Source organism: Sesamum indicum, linkage group LG1 (assembly GCF_000512975.1).
Source record: "Sesamum indicum cultivar Zhongzhi No. 13 linkage group LG1, S_indicum_v1.0, whole genome shotgun sequence".
NCBI lineage: Eukaryota > Viridiplantae > Streptophyta > Magnoliopsida > Lamiales > Pedaliaceae > Sesamum > Sesamum indicum.
This window is the reverse complement of record NC_026145.1, coordinates 6,818,107-6,840,920: the sequence shown is the minus strand read 5'-3', so window position 1 is coordinate 6,840,920 and position 22,814 is coordinate 6,818,107. Positions and strand designations below refer to the sequence as shown.

Below are 22,814 nucleotides of genomic sequence, written 5' to 3'. Positions count from 1 at the left end.
AACCCTTCCTTTTTTTCTTGCTTTTTTTTTTTTCAATTTCACTTAACATTTTTATCCAATGGTTTTCTTACAAAATTATCGCCCATTTCCTCACAAAATATTTTGTGAAAATATGTATTGAAATTTTCGTAATTTTTGTCATTTTAATATTTTTCTGTACTATTTTTTTATTTTAAAAATTTTCTGTAACTTTTTCAAAATTTTTCTAATTTTTGAAAAAATTTCAGAAAATATTTTCTGAAAAACTTTTCAAAAAATAGTTTTCAAATTTTTCTAATTTTTTTTAAATTTTTGGTATTTTAAAAAATCTGAAAATATTTTCAGTAAATATTTTTGAAATTTTTCTAACTTTTGTAAATTTTTTGTATTTTAAAATTTTTTCTGTAAATTTATGGTATTTTAAAAAAAATTGTAAGAATTGTCAGAAAAAAATTTTAGACTAAATTTTCTAAAATATTTTTTCAGAAAATTTCAAAAAAAATATTATCAGAAAATATTTTTTCAAATTTTCTAATTTTCTTTAAATTATATAATTTATGTGCAATTTATGTAATTTATACAATTTATGTGTAATTTATGCAATACATATTTAATTCATGCAATTTATAATTTTTATGTATAATTTATGCAATACATGTGTAATTTATACAATTTATGTGTAATTTACAAAAAATTTTGTAATTTATGCTATGTAATAAAATTTTACATAATAATCACATTAATAAAGAATTTTGGAACAATTTTTTCAACACTAACAATAATACATTGATAAATATAAATACTCATACATTACATAATAATCATAAGAATTAAAATAATTTACAACAATATTCTCAGTACATACTAACATTATTACATAATAATGTACATAATCACAAAAATAATTTAGATCAATTTTCTCAGTATTAATATTTTACCATAATCACAAAAATTAAAATAAATTACAATAATACTCCCAATATTAACATTTTTATATAGTAATGTAAATAATGAAAAACTTAATTTAGGCCAAGTTTTCTAATATTAATATTTTTACATAATAATATAATAATCAAAAAAATAATTTAGATCAATTTCCCCAATATTAACATAAATAATACATATTAATCAGATAAATTAAAATAAATTAGAATAATATTTCTAATATATATTTACATTTTTACATAATAATGTAAATAATCGAAAGAATAATTTAGACCAATTTTCCCGATATTAGTATTTTGACATATTAATCAAATAGATTATAATGAATTAGAACTATATTCCCAATTCATATTTACATTTTTACATAATAATGTAAGTAATAAAAAAAAAACATTAGTTCAATTTTTCCAATATTAATATTTTTATATATTAATCAAATAAATTAAAACAAATTAGAACAATATTCCCAATACATATTTACATTTTTAGATAATAATGTAAATAAGCAAAAAAATAATTTAGACCAATTTCTCCAATATAACATCTTTACATAATAATAAAAAAATTAGTATATTCTTTTGAATTTAACATATTAATGTCAATTATAATCCAAAAATTTAAACTAATACTTTTATATAATTGGTGTAGATAATTCTAGTGGTATGCTGCCTCTACCGCGAGGTCGAGGGCGTGGGCCGGTACTGCCACTAGTACCGTCAGATGCTTCCCAAGTTGGGGAAGCATCCTCTTGACCACCCACACCACTTGATACGCCCGCACCGTCTCTTGCCCTGCAGGAGCTACATGTATGGCTGTGGACGATGCGTTACAGCAGTCTGCCACACCAGTGGCTACTCCACCACCACCACCATCAATCCCCTACCATCAGCGCGCCAGTACATCAGCCTCGATGATGCGAGGTAAGTTGGTTTACCTAATTTTTTTTTTATTATGAACTATTTTATTTTTAAAATATTAATTCATTGTTTAATATCAAATTAATTTAAGGACTGAATGGCTGTTCCACGAGCGCATCAATGAGGTCGTGCTGAGACATTTCCCCCACCCATGGTCGTGTCTGAGGTAGGTGCCACCAGAGCACAAACATTTATGGTTCGTGAGGATAAAGGTAATTAATTTTAAATTAATTTTTTTTATGTAATATATAATCTAATTGTTTACAAAATTTTACTATTGTTCTGTTTAATCTTATTACTGCAGATGACCTACTGCGGGACTATGACGATGAGTCCATGTTCTAGGTCTTCCACATGTGGGCCGAAAAGTACATCCGAAAGATTCATCCATTGCTTGGTCCAGCCTGATCAGGCCACTCTGGCTGGCCAATGAGGTCTGGCTCTAGCTCTAGGCGTATTGGGCTAGTGAGGGCTTCTATCAGGAGTCCTCCAAGAGTAAGGCGAACTAGGTGCCGAACCCTGCGGTGTCTTCGACTGTGTACCAGGGAGGGGGTCTTCCTCAGTCGGCATGCACAAGAGGAAGTTGGTAAGTAAATATAAATTATTTGTGTGTTAAATTATTATTATTAGATATTATGCTAACTAATTAACTGTTTTTTTTTCCTTATATAGGAGATGGAGCTCGGTCAACCACCCAAGTAGATGAAATTATTCGAGCAGTGCTAGAAGAAGAAAGAGCACGGCGGTTGGAGTGGGCCGAGGGTGGCTAAGGTGGAGGTAAGTAGCTAAATATTTTCTTTGATTTTTTTAATAATTAATTCTTTATTTAATAAAGTACTAACAATTTTGTTTGTTTTACAGGAGACGTTCCAAAAGATGGCGGAGTATCGTCAGGCCCAGCCCATGGCCAACGACCTCAGTGCCCCCGCCAAGTCCGAGGCTTCGATGGCAATGACGAAGCAGTAGATGTGTGCTGGCTGCAGTCGGGGGCAAGAATAAGGGCCGAGTATTCGGCCTTGGTTCTGAGGCCCGCGTAGACATGATGCGGGTGCGGGCCTCCTCGTCGACTGCAGCACCGCCCCCAACGAATCCCCCAGCCGAGAATCAAGAGGATGACGAGGAGCGTTTAGATTAGGTTTTATATTTTTTTTATTTTTGTAATTAAATATTTTTTATATTAATATAATATTTTTTAAATTATTTATGTTTTTTAATGTTTATTAAATTCCATTATTTATACTTATTTAATTAATTAAATTTTTAGTTAAAATTAATTCAAATTTCCTTAAATTAAATTAATTATATCTGAAAATTTATTAAATTGTATAAATTTATTCATTTATTTAAATTTATTAAATATATTAATAAATTATAAAAAATGAAAAATTCAAAACATAGGAACGGGTTTAGTAATGCTAAAAAATATGTTACAAATTTTATAAAGTCCCGTCCCAAATCCCATTCCAACGACTGCATCAAAAAAGTGTTTCTACACTGGATGAACCGTTCCAAATTAATATATAACCACTCCAAATAGCCTTACTAATCAATATCTCATATGTGTTTCAAATTATATAAACCGTTCCTAATTCTATTACTAACGTAGTTCTACAAATGTGTTCCAAAATCAATAACCAGTTGCAAAATAATGTTCCAACGACAGTTCTTAAATTGTTCCCAATTACAAAAATAAACAATTCTAAAATTAAATCACGAGTAATACAATTACCGTTATAACTAACCGTTCCAAAGACCGTCCCCAACCGTTCCAATTGCTAAATTAATAAATTTTCAGACTAAATTAATATTAGGAACGGGTCTCAAGAACCGATACAGTTTGCATTCCAATTTGTAACGGGTTTCCGAAAACTGTTATTATATTTTTGCAATGCCAAGTGCAAAGACGGATATCGATCCGTTTTAAATTTCGCTCCAAATATATTTTATGTTCCTCTAACCGTTCCAAAGTAAAGAAATGCCGTTACAAAACTCAACCCACATCTCGCTTTCTTTTTTTATAGTGAATTCTACACGCAAATGTTGTCTAGATAAGTTTTCCTATTAAGAATGACTAATAATCTACACAATGTACCTCATGACCTCAGTGATTAGCTCGAATTATGGTTTTTTAATATATGTTTATACTACGACGAGATTAGTAATAAGTTTCACAAACACGTAGCAGCTAATAATTATTGCCACCTTATATACGAATAAACCAAATAATTAAGCATCTTGCAGAAAATTCTTATCTGGAATAAGTTTGAGCGAATCAAATCATTAATCACAGAATAAGTGTACTATACTTGTTATGTAATTGATCACTTTTACACCAATCGCACAACAAGTGTATCACACTTACTTTATAATTGATTTGAGGGTTTAACTATATAAACTGCATCCGAACTAAAATTTCCGACATATTACATGTGTCTAGATTCATTATTACTTATGCCGCAAGTTATAAAGACGGGAATTTCCTGCAGATTACTTGTTAATCAGATGAAGTTGTTCATTATTAGTTACATTCGTAAGTTAACTAAGAGACAGACAGACGGTGCCAAAAGTCAGCAGACCAGACAACATTAAACCGACTTCAACGGCTGAGATATTACATGGCTTCTCCGCGTAGAGGAAGCAGCAAATGCTGTGACAATGAAGTTTCCTAGAAATTTATAGTTACAACAAAGGTTCTTGACTCCAGATATGTATAAAAATAAGCATAGTACTCAATTATCTTCACTGAAGTAGGATGAACAAACTATATACGACGGTAATTCTCTCTCTCTCTCTCTTTAATTATTGGAAATTCTAGCCTAAATTAGATTTGGTTCAACCTGAATCAATTATATCATAAATACAGTGCACTTGTTGTGTGTGATCGACGTAAGGTTAAAGTTGATTTGATTAAGAATTTTCCAACTAATATACGTGATCTAACATTTCCATTTGTTTTTTTTCATTCAATTTGGCTCAGGACACGCACACTTGCAAATCAGACGAATTCATCAGTATGTCCATAGTCAAAAGGACTCACAATTGCTCCGAGCACTACGAGCTCAAAACCTACAAAAAGCTGTTCACGTGCGACGGCTGCAAGACGAAAGGGTTCGGAGAGCGATATCAGTGCGAGCTCTGCGGTCACGAGCTCCACAAAGAGTGCAGATTTCCCCACACGACTGTTTCCCACGAATTCTTTGGATGCTCAAGCTTGACATTTCGGGACGAACCCTTCACAAGATACGGCAAAAAGAACTGCAAGGAGTACTCCAAATGCTGCGACGCTTGTGGGAAAGATATATGCGGGTTCAGCTATCACTCCGCCGCAGACAATCTGGATTTGCATCCCACCTGCCGCAACCTCGACAGGAAACTAGTCATCAACGACACGGTTTTTGATCTCTTGCCGGCAAAGCGTTCGTCGCCCAAGTGCATATGGTGCAACAAGAGAAAGATTTCGGATGGGACGAGAGTTGCTCCAGGGTGGTCGTATCTGTCTACTTGCATGAAATACCATTTCCATGTGTATTGCATGACGGAGATGGTGTACGAGGCGTGCATGAAGAATGGGGAGATGGGATTGGAGAAAGTGCAGCTGAAACAGTTGGTCAGACACAGAGGATCAAGTGGAAGTAGTGGTTTCTTGGAGACGATCAAAACGTTTCTCAAGATCATACTGTCTGCTCTTTTGGGGGATCCAACGTTGCTCATCTCCAATGTCTTCGTCGAACTGGTTTCGCGTGGCATGCAGTGATATGTTTCACGCTATACTTTCTGCTCAAGTTAAGTATGATCCAACTTGCATCAATTACAGTATGGTATGATTAATGTAAGATTTCAATCCATTGAGATCTGATTTAGAAAAAAAACGTTAAAATTTGGAGTTTGCCTTTTCTTGTTTGCTTGGCCGTGGACTTGTGTAAGACAGTGTACGAATAATTTTTTCCAGTTCTTTAGGGAATTTATGCGTCAACGTTTTGTTTGTTTGTTTGTTTTTCTCTTTCCTTTTTTCCTTTTCTATCATATGGGAACAGTTTTTTTATTATTATTGGTATTGTAAAATGTGTCCGAATTTTGTCAGAAGCAAATGGATTGTATTGCGATGATTGTTAGTTATCTCATGATTATGTTGTCATTTTTGTTTTATTTACTTGTTAGATCCCAATTGTTTACTTTCCTTCTTTAATATTTTTGCTTCTATCTATAAATATAAAACTAAAGATTTTAATTTCAGGATAACAAATTTATGAAATGTTGCAAAAGATTTCAAACTCTTGAATTATAATTTTAAACTATATTTTGCTCAAAAATAAATTATCAATATATGTGGCAGTGATTATTTTCTTGGAAAACTCAAACATGGTTCTTCAATTATTGTATAATTTAAAACAGCGTTGTACCTTGAAGTCAATTATAACTTTTCAGAAAATTATAATTCGAAAGAGTTTGGTGAGATCGAAATTAATTATATAAAAAGTGTAATATATTTATTGTGTGATTGTTATATTTAATAAAAGTAATCAATCGGATGACAAGTATAATACATATATTTTGAGATTAATTTAATATGACCAGATCTAATTTAAGTAAAAAAATTTCTGACTTTCGGTATAATAGTGAAGCGGGTTTGTCAAAACCTAGATCCAATCAGCCTAAATTCTTGGATCAAGACCCGTATGGGGACCCGACGGGTGGATCTACTAATCTCCTGATTTTGTAATTTTTGAAAATTAAAAAAATACTATCATAACTTTATAAATACAAAATATATATATTTGATGCGTGCGTTTTTAGCACGGGTCCAACGAGTTTGGATAGACTTGGGCTGATTAAGCAAAAGAACTTAAATAGGACCTGCAAAACAACACTTTAGTACTCTGATGCTCAAATTAGTTCCGACTTTAGGAATAAATAATTGTAGAAATAAATCGTAATGAGAAATTGAGGGATAAATAAGAAATTTGTGAGTAAAATTTGGTTAGAACGCGAGTTGATAGCTACAGCAAGAATAGAAAAATAATTTCCAGCTCAATTTCATAACCATAATCATTGCAGGAACAGGCGATGTTTTGGTAACCACCCTCTGTGCACCTGGTAACCATCCATCCAAGCACCTGGTAACCGCCCACTCTTGTGCGGTTACAAGTAGGTCGTGGGTTTAACTCCCTCCCACTATTATCTTGGCTAAGTGTAACCTTCCTTTGTCTTCCTCTTTCAAAAAAATTCCCTTTTGAAGCATAAGGGTTTTACATCTTCATCTACAGTAAGTATTTTTCTTCCTTCTTGTTTTTCCATGATTCATCTTTGCTTCATGTCTTCTTCTAGTGAGTCTGTACGTTTTCTCAGGGAGACCTTATTAGGCGATGATCCCTCTGAGGCCACCTCAAGGAAGACAAGTCCTGTCTTACATCGATTCACCAGGGGTCAGAGGAGGAGCCTAAGACAGGCGACGGCTTCTGAAGACGAGGATTCCGACAAGGAGGAAGGGAAAAATGAAGGTGAGGGTTCTTCCCCTGAAAAGAAAGGGAGCTAAAGTTTCCTTTGGGGGAAGAAAAGACACCTGGGTCTTCCTTTGAGGAGGACAGGGTGTCTAGATCTCTTCCTAGGTAAGAGGAGAAGAGGTCTCACCAGGAGGAGGAGGAAGAAGGGAGGGGGTGCCTCAGTCAGCGATAGATTGGGGGTCCTCTACTCTGAAGGTTTCCTCCATAGATCAGTTGCTTCAAAAATTTTATATCCCTTCTTCTTTTATTGTGTTACTCATTCTCCTACAAGTCGTCCATTCCACCCTCCTCCCAACTATTTGTGTTTTTTCGCAGTACGCTCAAGTTTGCGTTTTTCTGTTCTCCTTTATTATTCAGAGGTTGCTCGTATTTTTCATGTCCGCCTGAACCAATTGGTCCCCAACTCCTTTAGAATTTTGGGTGATTTTTTTCGCTTTAATGGTACCCCCTTAATAGCACATGTTTTCGGTAAATGTTATCACCTCAAACGGGCTGAAAAGGCTTCTTTTGCTTTGTCCCTCAAAAGGGGGTATCCTTCTTACTGCCTCCTAATCACCCCAAATATTAAAAAAAAATAGTTATTTTTATATCCTCTCCCCCCCATGCCTGTTCTTCAGCCAGTTGGTTCAAGAAATCCCGCCTCTTGTATATGTAGAGGCGAGAACAGCAGCTCTGTCTTCCTTGTTGGCTAGATTAAATGAGCCCCCCTTTGATCCCTTATTGACGAAGGTTGTTAGGGCACTTTGGCTTGCCTCCTCAAATGGAACATTTAGGGGATTCTTTGGATATCTCTTTGTTTTCTATTTGTTGCTGCATATTTTCTTTGTGCATCATTGGAGTACTAACTTCTCTTTCGATTTTGGCAGAAACATCATGTTTAGAAAACTCATGAGGGATCATTTCTTGAGAGGTTGTGCTGGAGGGACCCCTACTCCAAGATCTTCGAAGGGGGCCCCCTCCTCTAGTGAATCAAAGGTAAGCGTCCCTCTTCCTCCTTTTCTCTGGGCCCAGTAGCTAGGAGTTCTTTAAAAAGGCCTCGTATAGGCTCCATGAGGCCTCCCCCTTCACGTCCTTCGTCTGTGCCTCCTCCTGCCCCCTCCTCCAAATCCCCCTAGATCCTCACGCACTTCTTTCGCTTGCCTTTATAATCGCCAATCCTTGGATAAAAAAGGGGGAGAAATCCCTTGGTTGCTGACTAAGAAGGGGGGTTTTATCTCCTGGGAATAATCAACTTCTGGTCCCCATTCTTAAGGAGGAACTTAAGGGGATGGGAGCTTATTATCTATTCAAGATATTGTTTCCTTGATATGTCTCTTTTGTTTATGAAACGATATTCTGATGCTTCGTATTTTCTGCAAGCGGTCTCTATGTATGAAGAACTTTCTTCCAGGTCTCATGGGGTTCCTCTAACCAATGCCCAAAGGCGGAAGTGGAGGATAAGGTGGAACCCCTGGGGAATGAAAATGCTAAATTGAGGGAGGCGAAAAAGGAAGTCACAAGACGCTGCCAACAATTGGAGAAGGACGTAAGGAAGCCGTAGAAAGAGGTCGCCGACCATGAGGGGCCCTCAAGAAGAAGGTACTGGATTATCCCAATTCAGAGGAGGGCAATAAACTACTTAAATGCTTATTGAGAGAGCCGCCTTAAGGAGTTCAAAAAGTTTGAGGGATATTAGTAGGAGGTGGTCTAGATAGCAGGACCTTACTTTGAGCATGACTTCATAGACTGTAAGGAGCAGTTTGAGGCTTAGGGATACCCCCTTCATAGGACTTGATACCTTGTTTCAGAATAATCCTTTTATGAGAGATCAGGGGGATATTGATGTCAATCACTTATCTACGTGGACAACATTATCATCTTCTCCAATGCTAGCAGAAAAAGCATACAAAAACTGGTGGATTTTCTTCATGCATATCAATGCATCTCAGGGCAACAGATCAACATCAGTAAGAGCTCATTCATTATAGGCAATAGATGCCCCAATCGGATCAAGCAAAGAATTCCCATCATGATAGGCTTTTCGTTCAGGGCCTTTCCTTTAACATACTTTCATACTCCACTCGATAAAGACAACAAGAAATGTATCTTATATGATGATCTTATTCACAAGCTTAGGAATAAGCTACAAGGCCAGACACAATCCTCCCTCTCTCATGGAGGTAGGCTCAAACTCATCAAAAGCACACTTTGCTCTATGCCTCTGCATCTTATTGAAGTCTCAACCCACTTAAGACAGTTCTTAATTGCCTTGAACAAATCATGGCAAGATTCTTTTGGGGATCATCAGATAATCAGAAAAGGATACATTGGATAGTTTGGAAGAACATTTGTTAACCTGTTGAGGATGGAAGGCTGTCCATTCGGAAACTTTCAAATGTTTTTGCTACTTTCTCCTTCAACTTTTAGTGGAGATTTCGAAATGGTAACTCCCTTTAGGCTCAATTTCTACAAGCAAAATACTGCAAAGTCATGTTCCCTGGCCTAGTCAAAGTTTTGAAAATGATAGCTCAACATGGATAAATAAGTGCAAAGTCCATTCTGAAGTACAAGAGCATATATTTTGGACTCCATTGGCAAAATCTCATTCTGGTGTGATAACTGGATCTGATAGTGAACATGGATTCAAATGGTTAATCCCCCTCAGGTTGGATCTGAAAGTGTCAGATTCTACTGGACAGATGGTACTTGGGATAAACACAAGCTTAACCAGGTCGTCCCCTCTCCCATCTCAAAGTTGATTTGCATCATTTTAATTCTTCCTGACTTTAATGATCACATTAAATGGAAGCCTACCCAGGATGGAAAGTTCTCAATGATATCAGAAATCAGACTTCATTCGTTAGAAGAAAACAACTCAAATTTTATTGAAAGATATCTGAAACACATGCCTTACCCCCACCATCTCAGTCTTTGCTTGGAGAGTGTTGCACAGTTCGATTCAAGTCGATCACCGAATTCAGCAAAAAGGAATTCAGCATGCTTTGAAATGCCAGTTTTGCTGCCAAACTAAAATAGTGGAACACCTCTTCCTTCTTAGTGAGAAGAGCCAATTTGTGTGGAATCATTTTGCTAATATTTTTTATATCCAAAGTCCTCATTTAGACAACATTTACCAGATGATGCAATCGTGGTAGCTCTCTTCAGCTTTTGGTCACGCCTCCCACATTAGATTTATTCTCCCAATTCTTATACTCTGGTTTATCTAGATTGAATGGAATGATTCTAACATAGGCATGATCATGAGGTTCAATGGAAAATGAGACATATGAGGATACATAATTACGACTTTTGTCTCCAAGCAAGTAAAAAAGTTAGATTTATTCTCCAAGCAATGTGCTTTGTTGTTTTTGCTCCATCTTGGTCCTTAAATTCCTTTGGTGAAATTTGAGAATTCTTGCATGAACACAAACAAAAAAAACAAAGATCGAGATTTTCTCTACTTTGTTGATTTTCACATTCAGAAACAACACCAACTTCAGTTAGGGAGAAAGTATTAATTCCACAAAGGAGGCCGTCCTTTTGATCCTGCAACACCCTAGGCTTGAGAGTAATCACTCAGAAAAGGATGCCACTAGATTCTCAATGCATATAAACATATACTCTTAACCTTCTGTTTCATAGAAACAGACAACAACACAACCTCAGATTTCTATCTGCTTCACCTCAGCAAATCCTGAGGTTCAGACAGCAATACTTCCAGAGAAGCAGACAATATCCAGAAACAGCCTTGTGGTGACTGTTCTGTTCAGGGAGTTCTTCAACCCTACTACCTTAATTCTGTTCCTAAACAATTTTTCGTACTTTGCAAGATCCTTAATAAAGATTCTTGCAAAATTAACAAGTCCCAAGAAGTTTTGAAGTTATTTCTTATCTTTAAGAATGTCGGAAAATTTGCAATTTCTTTCGACAATTGCTCCTATAACACAATACATGTTTTGTCAATAAGAATTCCTATAAGTTCAATTTTATTGAAAGTTATAATGGATTTCTTTGTACAAAGCACTAAACCCTCTCTATGGCATGCATCATAATATATCTCAAGATGTTTAACATGATCTTGTATATTTGTAGATGTAATTATAATGTCATCTATATAGATAAACATAAACTCAAGATAGTCTTAAGAATACTATTCGTTTTTCTTTATTATATCTAGGGTGCATTAACAAGTCCCATGGGAAGTACGTTCCAAATATATTGTCCTTGTGGTGTGAAAAATACAGTGTATTTCTGTGATTCATTTTCCATCTTGATCCGAAAAAAATAATATTTTTATTAAATTTGGAAAACATTTTTGCGCCTTTACTACAGTCAATTAAGTGTTCTCTATTTGAATGTAATAACCATCAAATCCTAATATCTTATTAATACATTGATAGTTTATTACTAACCTGAGTTTACCTCTTTTATCTCACCATGATTGCTTACCTGAAAATCGGGGCAACTGTAAGTAGATACTCCAGGCTAGATGAGTTTAAGATTGATATGATCCTTGATGATCTTCTGCATATCTTTCTTATCCTCCATATTCATCTGGATAGGTTTTTTATGAAACATACTCGTACTTGTATTCCTCTTTGATTTCCAAAATAGCTTCGATTTTGTTTCTATCTCACCATGCTAGAGGGTTATCATTGAATTTCCTCTTGATACGTCTATTGATGCTTCCGAGAGAAAGCTTACTTTCTTTATTTATGTTTAATGACTTTTACTCCTATATAGCTTGTTCGAAACTCCAACATTCTTTTTCAGAACTTTGCTGAAACCTTATTGCCTGAATACCAAATTTCCTTTTAATCCTGTATTTTATGATAGGTTAATTTGACATCATAATCACCAAGTTTGCTGCGAAAATTTCTAGGCATTATCTTGTTAAATGCATTTCTCTTTGCAAAACCTGTATCTCACTACCATGTTAATAGTAAAAAATAAAAAAATATATTCCATGGTTATCCTGTACATATTTTACAAAGCTTTGGATAAAATTATTTTCTAGCAAAATACCTGCCCTGCATCATGAAAGTAGATAGGAAGTGTTTTTACTTTACATCAAGTTGTTCCAAATGCTCATCTAATCAAGATTTTGGCTTCTCAAATTTCTTTGTTGAGTACTAGGTTTTCATTATGAAAAATCCCTTCTTGCAATAATAGGTAAGGTTTTCACAGCTTCGCTAGGAAAAATTATAGGTTTTGCTATACAAATCCCTGACCATGGATCAATATAAGCTGCAAGATATTTGAAGCTATATTGCTCATATAACATACCTAGTCATATGTATATAGTAAAAGGACTAGTCATTCAATTCTTATGGTAAGGTCATCTAGACTGATCTATTCCGTTACCTTTTCTTACCCAAGGTTTATGATCTTTGAGGAAACTTAACCGCAAAGTCATACTTCCATTTTCTTATCTTACAACACTTGCAACCATGACTCATAGCTTGCTATTTCTAACATGCCTTCGTATTTACCAAAAGAGGTTGCTGCAAATGATATAAGTCATCACACGGAAAATAATTTTCTTTTTTAGTGATGTCAAATACAACTTGAATTTAGTTCAGCCTTCGGACCATCTAAGTTTACATTATCTTTTCTAATTGCCTGAGGAGTTAAAGCTTTTAACAATTCCTTCTTTTTTCCTTTGCAGCCTTTATGCCTATCTTTTGAAAAATACATCCTGCTATTAAACTCAATTCTAGAGCAGAGTGTTCGATCAAAAACTGCGCAATCCTTTCTTATAATATCAACACCATCTATTTTAGGTATCCTAATTGAATCTGGTGTCATTGCTTTAGCAAATTTCTTGAAAATTTTAGGAATCTCAATATACTTTATCCTAAGAAACAAATGACATAAGTTATTCTATATGTTGTAGAGTATGGTTTATTTCCTTCTTTTGTGAGGTCTTTTCTCTTAAAATCTTGATGAAGTGTTACGACACGATTGAAATCTTGGTCAACTAGGCCGTATGCGATTATAGGCTAAATTTCAATCATTAATTTTCCTGCATACAAATTTTCTATCCATCTCTTAAGCTATTGATTCTTCTATGCTTTATTGATAAATGTATTTCTGAATTAATTCCTTCCTTAAAAGTCACTTTTATCATTACTTCAATAGTTCATATATGGATCCATTTCATAGTAACAACCACTTTTTCTCTAAATCTTACTTAATTCTTCAAGAATTTCTTCTTTAGAAATAAGTTGCATTTCCATCACATTACCATTAAGTTTGATAGGAATGCCAAACTCATCTGGACTAGATTATCTGATGCTTTCTCTGATTCAACCCTATTTGGTTGAGGACTCTCCCGATTCCTCCAATCCTAAATCCATCATATGAGCTGAGATTAGAGTCTTGACGCATGATTCTTTTCATCATTTTGTTTGATACAGTCATCCTTGAAAAGAATCTGACAGGCTTTAAGAGGTCTGAATTCTATCTCGTTTGTTGTAATTATTCTAATTTGGTCGAAAATCCATCGAAATTAGTCTCTTTCTTCCTCATAGACACTTACATCTAAGGGAACGTCTTCAAATTTGTATATTGGTACCAAGTCGCCATAGTAAACTATATATAGGATGTCATTCATGGCTTCAAATTTTCATAATTCACCATGTTTCTATGGCAATATTTGCCCTTTTGCTCAACATGTCTGACAATTGCAGTCTTTGAAACTTTAATTGGCTCTAGTATGGGATGCCTGAAAGTTCTCTTTGTAGGGTTTCTTCCTCTAGATCTTGCGTTCGTTCATCTAGATCTTTGAGATGAAGCCCTTGTTGGTCCTTTTTTCTGTCCAAATTTGTATGATCAGGCTTTTTCTTTGGAACACCATGATTTCCTTCTGAAAGTGGGTTTCCTAGAACTCCTAAGGAGAGAATCATTTATTTTCTTCTTCCTCTTCCTTGGCTCAATTGATTTTCCTGTAATTATTGAAAAATCATAATGATCACAATAGAGAGGAGTTCTTCTAATCTTACTTCTTAGTCTATTATTATTTTGGATGAATTCTTAATAACACCAATTTTCAGTTTATCTTTCCGAAAAGACATTCTTTGCTACTGAATCCAGTTATCCCTCGGGTACTTTTATGATTGGATTAACATTTCCCTCCATAGACTACATATCTTTCCAAAGAACATAGCGGCAACTATTTCTGTTGCTCTTCAACTCTGGAAAATACTAGCAAAAAGTAGATATCGCACAAATATTTCTCAATCTGAGGCCACAGAGAACTTGTGCATACTCTCTAGCTTTCTTAGCTCTGCTTCCTTCGCAGTATCCATGTCCAATGAAATGTACTTTGATGAGCCTTCAGAGTCTTTCTTCAATTGCACTTTTAGACTCTCGGCTAGGATACTTGCTTTTGTGCCTTCTGGGTATTATCCCATCCTATTATCACAGAACCCTCCGAGCTTAACTCCAAGAGGTTTATGAAGTTCTCCTTGTCGAGTTTCAATGTGGTTGTTTCTATCTTCATAGCTACAACCCACTCATTGGCTTCTTGGTATTCTGGAAGTCGATTATATCCAGGTTAAGTATAGTGCCATATGGGTACAAGCGTTGGAGCATTGTCCTTTCCCATGATGTATTTTCTATTACTTTTTGGGGGTTTCCATCCTCAATTTTATCTAAGTCTGGTTCCCATAAATATTGGAGTGGCTGTGGTGTGGGAATCTATACTCCCTCTCATTGGATGATCCTGTGATGGATCAATCCTCCCCCCCCCCCCCCCCCCAACAGTGTTGCTAGAGTGATTTTATTTGTTTGGATATTTACCAAATCCAAATTTTCAAGTTGGAAAAAGGATTTTGCTAACTCTTGTAGATCTAACAAATCTACCCTCATTATCTCTATTATTTTATGGATCTTATGACCTCAAAGATTAAATCTTCTCTTGTCTTTGGCTTCGAAATTTCTGTTGCTTTTTTCCTTTTGATGTAGAAGAGGTACTGGTCCGAAGGCGTCTTTGATATGCTTTTGATGAGATCTGAATATTTCAGAGGTATTCCTTTTGCTTCTCTTTATAACTGTGACTTCGGCTTTCAAATCTATAAAATTCTTGTGTAGATACTGGAGGATCTTGAAGACCCCGTCCATCTTCTGGCTCAAGAGATCCATTTTCATAGGTAGATGGATTATCCTATGTCTATAATCTTGAAATGTCTTTTAAATCTCTCTTAGATCTTGAAAGATTTTCGATGTCGGCCTCAAGTTCTTTCCAATCATATTTTTCAATCATTATTTTTAGAACTGTAGGTTTTCAAAAATTTATCCGCTCCGTTTCTCCTAGCTGGTATTCTACCATGGATCTTGGTGGAATGGAAGCATCTCATCACATTCCCCAGTAGTATCTATCGGACATTGTAATTTTACAACCATTCCTCTTTTTTTCTTTCGTGAGAAGATCCAAGTCAATCCTTCTTGGACTATTGTCAAATTTTTCAAGAATTACCATAAGAAAAATCCTTCTATGTATTTCCAGGGTTTGGAAATATTCACTGTTGTTATTGTAACTCGAATTTTCATTTGGCTTCATACTTTGAAAAGTCCCCTCCATTAGTGGTTAAAATATTTAAACATAATATAAACAAATATTCTTCAATAAACCCAGGCTTTGATACCATTTGGTAAGAGCATGTGCATTAAAATGCAAAAAGTACTGAAAATGGACTAAAGTGCTTTAATTCTTTCCATCCCACTCAATCGCTTTGAACTCAAAGATGAATTAATTTGGCACTACACGAAATTCAGCTTCTTCTCGGTCAAATCTGCTTATCACCTTGCCTGCAACAATGCTCGCACTTCCAACCCAACGTCCTCATCTTTCTCATATCCGTATATTGTTAAGGGCTGGAAAAGCTTTTGGGAAGCTAAGGTTCCTAACAAAATCTGAGTTTTCACTTGGCGTCTCTGCACTGATTCATTACTTGTTGCTGTTAATTTATAGAGTAGAATCCCGACCTCAGAACCATGTTGTCCATTATGTTTAGACGGTGAAGAAACTCTTCGCCACACTTTCCTCCTTTGTCCTTCAATCAAATGGTGTGGTGCCTTTCTAATTTACCATGGGCCACAATTTCTCTTTGGACCAACAATGCTCAAAACTAGATTTTTCAGATTTTTAGTGACCTCTCGTCTTATGATTATCATCTCTTTCTTGTCATTTGTTGGAGACTTTAGTAGTGCAGGAATAAGAAATGGGTGAAGATGTTTCTCATCAATCAGATGAGGTGATTTCATTTGCCTGGTACTACCTTGATGTTTACTCCAAGGCTCCTTCCTTAGTCTCGCAATGGCAGAATCCTAAGGGAGGCATGATCAAGATTAATTATGATGCAACGATATTCCAAGCAGATGGAGACTGTTGTCTAGGCACAGTTGCAAGGAATAACAATGGACAATGCATCGCTTGGACTTCATCAAGGATACATTGTTCTATATCCCCAAAAGTCGATGAAGTCTTATTAATAAATCAAACGAAATTTAATGGTGTGATGCATAAATATGTCATACCATTCGAGGTGCATAGAATTCAAGACAACCATACAGCAGAGGACCAAATTTATACACTTCAGCATCGGTACCCTAACCTTAGCAAACAATACAAAACTGGAAGTAACGCACTTAAAATTATACTTTATGTTATTATTTTATATTTTATTTTATCATATTATATTATACTAGATTGATACCCAAAATTACTATGCCCAACCAAGTTAGGTGGCCTAATCCACTCAAAGGCCTAGTCTGCAAAAACAAAGAACCTCGGAGGCGCCCAGGGCCCAAAGGGGAATGGCTTCTTGATAGGCTAGATCCCATACCAACAGGCCCATTAGAGGTGGGCTACTGTCCAGATCCACTGACCCAGGACATCTGGTGCTGACAAGGCGACTAGGTTGGATACTGTTCTTGAGTGATGGGCAACCATTTGCATAAAGACGCCCACATGGATCGTGATAAGGATTAGAAGACATGACTTGGCCCCTAACTAACTCCGGGAATCTCAGGACCCATCCCCTATAGAGCATATCCTCTACAAGATCCCTGTGCATCTAGGATACATCAAGTGTTTTTGCCAACAATTCAAGACCTGAAGAGCCTTATATCTAAGCACCTCCAACCCTAGTCCTCGGGGAGGATGCCTCTTTATCCGCTGGGATTGATCACTATAAAATCTAGCCCTCCTCTCTTGGTGTAGGGTAACGTTTTTCTCACTCATACAAGCAATCTAGCTAACTCGCATATGCTTATCTCGATTATTCTTTCATTGTAGCTCCTTATCTCATCTCTACATCTCTTTCTTTTAATTTCAACATTTAAAAGTCATATACTAATTTGGGCATTGGAGTGCTTGTGATAAAGACGAGAAAATACACCTCACTCTTAACTACTTTAGGAAATCTCAAGGCTCATTCCATAGAGAGCATATCCCCTAGAAGATCCCCCGTGGAGCTAGGATACCTCGAGTGTTTCTACCAACAATTCCAGACCTTGAGGAGACTTATATCTGAGCATCTGCCAACCTAAGTCCTCCGAGAGCATGCCTGCTCATCCACTAGTATTTATCGCTATAAAACCTAGCTCCCTTAGGGTGGGGTAACATTTTTCTCACTCATACAAGCAACCTAGCTAACACACACACACACACTTATCTCGATTATTCTTTCATTAAGCTCTTTCTTTCATCTCTATGTCTCTTTGTTTTAATTTCAACATTCAAAAATCATACACTGACTAGGAGTCGGAGTGCTAATATTTGTTTTGCAGATTCCTGTTTTAGGCTATTTAACGAATTTGACCCAACAAATTTCAAGTCATGAATCGTCTCCTCCTTGTGACTTTTGCATGCATCACACACACACACACACACACATATATATATATGTGTGTGTGTGTATAAGTTTAGAAATTCACTCTTTGGTAGATATAATGATGGGTGTCGAATCCACCAAAAATAATTCCTACGAACACTTTTGTAGAAGTGTGAGTAAGTTTGAATCCACAAGAATTGGTTTTAAATTAATTCCTTCAAAAAAATAAAAATAAAAATAATCGAGGTGTTTATGATTGTGAAGAAGAATAAAAATAAAAACTAAATTAAACTAAAAAGCTAATTAAATTAGAAGAGATAAATAAAAGATAAGAGTATTCCAGTTAAAGATAGGATCATGCTTAATTCCACGATCGATCATAGATGCAAAGATAACAATAATTCATGATAGATAAATTGGTTATGGCCATTGGTTCGACCTAACGACCTCACATTTCCTTACCTTGTGGATAGTCAAGGAACGTTTGTTGACTAAATCCATAATCAGTAAACAACCTTGGGAACGTCCTCAAGATTTAATTTACCAACAACATTAAGAACTAGAAAGGCCCAATTCTAACCAATAAATTTCTACGATGATTTATTTAAGTTAGATTGTGCATTCCCCACAACATAATCGAAAACTTCTACATAATCAATTATGCTAGGTTACCACTAGTTATTGAACTAAACAAACAATTACGGATTTGCAAGTTCAATTGGCTAAAATTATAATCCTAGTTAAACTCCTCATTCATCAAAAGGTAGTCCGAGCAACTCCAAATTCTTGTCAAAAATTGAGTTTGAGTCTTGTCCGAATTTCCATTTTGGGTGTTTTTCTTCATTTTTCATTTTGTTTGTTCTAATGCTGCAAGATAATATTTAATTAGGAGCACTTTGATCACAAAATAGGTCAAAATATTATATGAAATAAGCACAAAATGCGATCTTATCATATAACAATACACTGGAGAATAATATTGTATAAAAAAAATTAAAATACAATGTAATATTGATGTACAATTTTATTATATGGTACTACGACAATATGTTTGCCCAAGAACATTGTACATTTTCTCCAGTTTACAACAATTGCTCATCAACTTGCAAGAATCATTATACATTTATCTGACTCACAACATGGCATATTATTGATACTAAAATCTTAGAATAAATTATCAATTAAAAGGCCAAAACAATTGACTAATACTTGATCCAAATTAAAGTCCGTTGTATATTTGGATTCTAAATGTGTTCGAGACAATATATTCTTAAGCCCATATAAAATTTGGGTCTTATGTATTTGAATGGATTGATTCAAGATAAATACAAGACTTTTTAAAATTTTGAATTAGGTAAATTAGATAAAATAAATTACACGTACGACCCATCAGAAGATGGATCCACTTTTAAGACTATGGTATCAAGCCCGATGGAAGTGAGCTTAAACTAAAAATCAAAGCTTGTTCATACCTCAGAACAAGGGAAGACATTCCAAAGAAAAAAACAAAAACTCAAATCCAAAAGTTATTTGCCACGACAAAATTCTGCAATTGAAAAGTTTCTAATTTTTTCTTGGTATCAAACCTTAAGATCTTGATATTATATTTTACTGTCCCGTATAGTTTGCTCTATAAATCTAAAGAAAATTACACACCTACATCCAAAATACTTTAAATCCTTATATTGAAATTCAGAGCGAAGAATCAGACGATTATCTTTTTTACCAAAAATGTTTCCACCTTTCATCTAATCAATAAATTTTAGTTTACTCATATTTTTTCTTGTGTTGTAATTTATTTTTACAGATACAAAATTTTATGTGAACACATATAACTCTTAATTAGGAAAACAAATAGACAAAAAAAAAAGAAAAAGCATATAATTTAGATGGAACAGGCCGCTTTGCCATTGACTCGGACGTTGCGTGCATGCGTGGGAGTAGTTTCCAAATAGAACTGCACTCTCTATAATTACACAATAAAAACTACAGCAAGGTCCCATCTTGAACGATACGGTTCAGACATTGACAAGTCTGCTTAATAACAGTGTGTTTTGTCTGGTTTTTCTCATTTCTCATATCACATGAGAATCGTCACAATTTCACAAAAATAAGGTTGATACGAGAAATGAGAAAATGAGTCTGCTTAATAAGGTCCCATCATTTCTCGTTAAATTCCAAATGGAAAGCACCCATACTCAAGAAAAATAATGCAATTTATTCTCTAATGATATGAGAAATGAGCAAAAAAATCCTTGTTAAATATAAAATAGCAAATTACTTCCTGTGTTTTGGAAAATGAAGCAAATTACCTCTTATGTACACCATTGATATGGGATAACTTGCTTTTTTTTTTTTTAAAACACATGGATAATTTGCTGATTCTTTTTCCACATGAGGTATTTGCTCATTTCACATATCACAAGGAGTAAATTGCATTTGACCCTATTTCTGAAAACTAATAAAATCTATTTTCTAAAAAAACAAAATTACAAAAAGTTTCGTGTATTGGTGTTATTATGATCGCACCCATACACAATAACAAAATTAGTAAGTTAGTGATCTCACAAACTATCCACATAACAAAGTTATTGAGTTAGTAATTTGTCCAATTAATTATGTTACAAAACACCGATTCTTCTTTTTTTCAATTACTATCGATGCCGAAACCTATGAATAAAATAAAATTAATTATACTTAGATTTTTTTTAAAAATATTAAATTACACTTTCACCTAAAAAGAATTTGAAATTATATTTATATCCCATCTGAGAATTCTCAATTTACACATGCCCTTTCTGTTAAAATTTAGATGAAAAATGCTGGCGTAAGCAAAAAAAAATTACATAAATTTTTAATTTGCTCCTCATTTAATTTTTCTATATATTTTTGTTATACTTATAAAGAAATAAAGGTAATATATATGTGGAATGTGATTAATCGTGAAAACGTTAAACGAGGATAAAATTTAAAATTTATGCTTTTATTTTTACTAATATCAGTATTTTTCGTCCAACTTCTAACAAAATAGGATCAGATGTAAGTAGTGAATTTTCGAATGGATGCAAATGTAATTTCAATTATTTTTTTAAAAAAGTATAATTTTATATTTTTAAAGTGGATCTAAGTAGAATTAACCTGAAAAACAATATGTAATGTCAATTCAACTATGAAAATTCTACGCCAAACCGACTTGGTAAACCTGAACCAATCATATGAGTATAATGCATTTGCTGTGTAATTAATGTACAATTAAAAAAAAGTAATCAATTACATAATAAATATGATATACTTACTATGTGATTGATTTAATTCGACAAAATATGATTGAAGCCAAAAAATTTTCCCAACAAGATAGTTGATAACTCAAAAGACCGATTAACAACAAAAAGATATGAAAATGCAAAAAAAAAAAAAAATACAATGTGTGCCTTTCTGTAGTTTTATATTATTTAGTTTTCTACGTAACTGAAATCGCTACTACTAACAGTAAGTAGTCGCATGATACATACACAAGCTAATTAGGACAGAAGGTAACCCGGTAACTAGTGCCCTCCGGGCAAATGAAAGTGCTCGTCGGGTCATCTTCCGGATACGTGAAAGCGTCGCGACACCTCGCCTTGAAAAACCGCGACAGGTTCGTCGGCCGGCACCTACCCGCCCCGCAACAGTACTCCGTCGTGTTGTAAACCGTGCACGGGTTATTGCATCCTCCCGGCGCTTTCAGCTCGTCGGGGCACTGACCCGTGATGTCCGCCGCGCACCTAATGGGTCGGGTGCACCCGTTTGTAGTGGGCCTGAACTCCATCGGCACGTTGAACCCTTCGAGAACCGAGAGGTAGTAGTAGTCTTTGTGTCCGAAACTGTTGAGCCCGTATTCGGCGAGAGTGTGGGGCGGGGACCCGTTGGACTCGCACTGGAGCTGCCCGTTGCAGTCTCCGGTCAAGCAGCTGCCCCGTCCGGATGCGTCGAACGTGCAGTTGGTTCTGGCCCAGATTTTGGCGAGTTTAGGGCCGTTGGAGAAGCCGATGGTCCAGGTCTGGCCGCGGTCGAGGCGGCGGCCTCCGCCGGGCACCGCGGCTGCCCAGACGGTGTAAGCGCAGTTGTTCTGGATGTTGAAGATTATGGCGTGGGCGTGGAGGAAAAGAAGGGGGAGGAGAACGACGACGTATGTAGGGAAGTTCATGGTTTTGGCGACGGATAGTGGAAGAGGAATTTGATTGGTGGATTTGTATGGTAGCCGTTGGGTATTTATAAAGCGAGGGGTAGGAGATTCCGTGGTGAAATCAAATTGGAAATGTCAATTGGTATGATGATGATGGATGGTGGTGATTTTCTTGTCTTTGGAGTTGTTAAATGGACAAGTCAAAATTTGGCAACCATGCCCTTTGCTATTAGGGGAGAGTGTTTTCAACTTTTCCTTTTGTTATTTATTTCTTGAGATTTTTCATATTAATTATATAAATTATTCTAAATTAAATATATAAACTAATTAAAGAAATTATTTAACATAAACTATGAATTGTTTATATATAATCACTTCAATATTCAATCTCGAGTTATAAAAAGCTACGAATGCTCGGAATGAATTTGAGGCCAGTTAATGAAATTCGAGACTCGTCTAGCCCCAGTCTCAATAGAACCCAAAATTCAGC

The 22,814-nt window shown here is 35.3% G+C and overlaps 2 protein-coding genes and 1 long non-coding RNA gene across 3 annotated transcripts; 2 read left to right on the top strand and 1 right to left on the bottom strand.

Moving 5' to 3' along the window:
* LOC105157569 lies at positions 1,741 to 2,870 on the top strand. The gene is made up of 5 exons (XR_847453.2): positions 1,741 to 1,844; positions 1,933 to 2,053; positions 2,146 to 2,427; positions 2,514 to 2,618; positions 2,703 to 2,870. It is a non-coding gene; the product is annotated as an uncharacterized LOC105157569 (long non-coding RNA).
* On the top strand, positions 4,589 to 5,972 carry LOC105158800. The gene is made up of 2 exons (XM_020696323.1): positions 4,589 to 4,614; positions 4,819 to 5,972. Exons 1-2 carry the CDS (start codon positions 4,594 to 4,596, stop codon positions 5,593 to 5,595), a joined length of 798 nt encoding a protein of 265 aa, XP_020551982.1. The 5' UTR covers positions 4,589 to 4,593; the 3' UTR covers positions 5,596 to 5,972.
* On the bottom strand, positions 21,487 to 22,393 carry LOC105157558 (protein P21-like). The gene has a single exon (XM_011073969.2). The coding sequence runs from the start codon at positions 22,343 to 22,345 to the stop codon at positions 21,677 to 21,679; it is 669 nt and encodes a 222-aa protein (XP_011072271.1). The 5' UTR covers positions 22,346 to 22,393; the 3' UTR covers positions 21,487 to 21,676.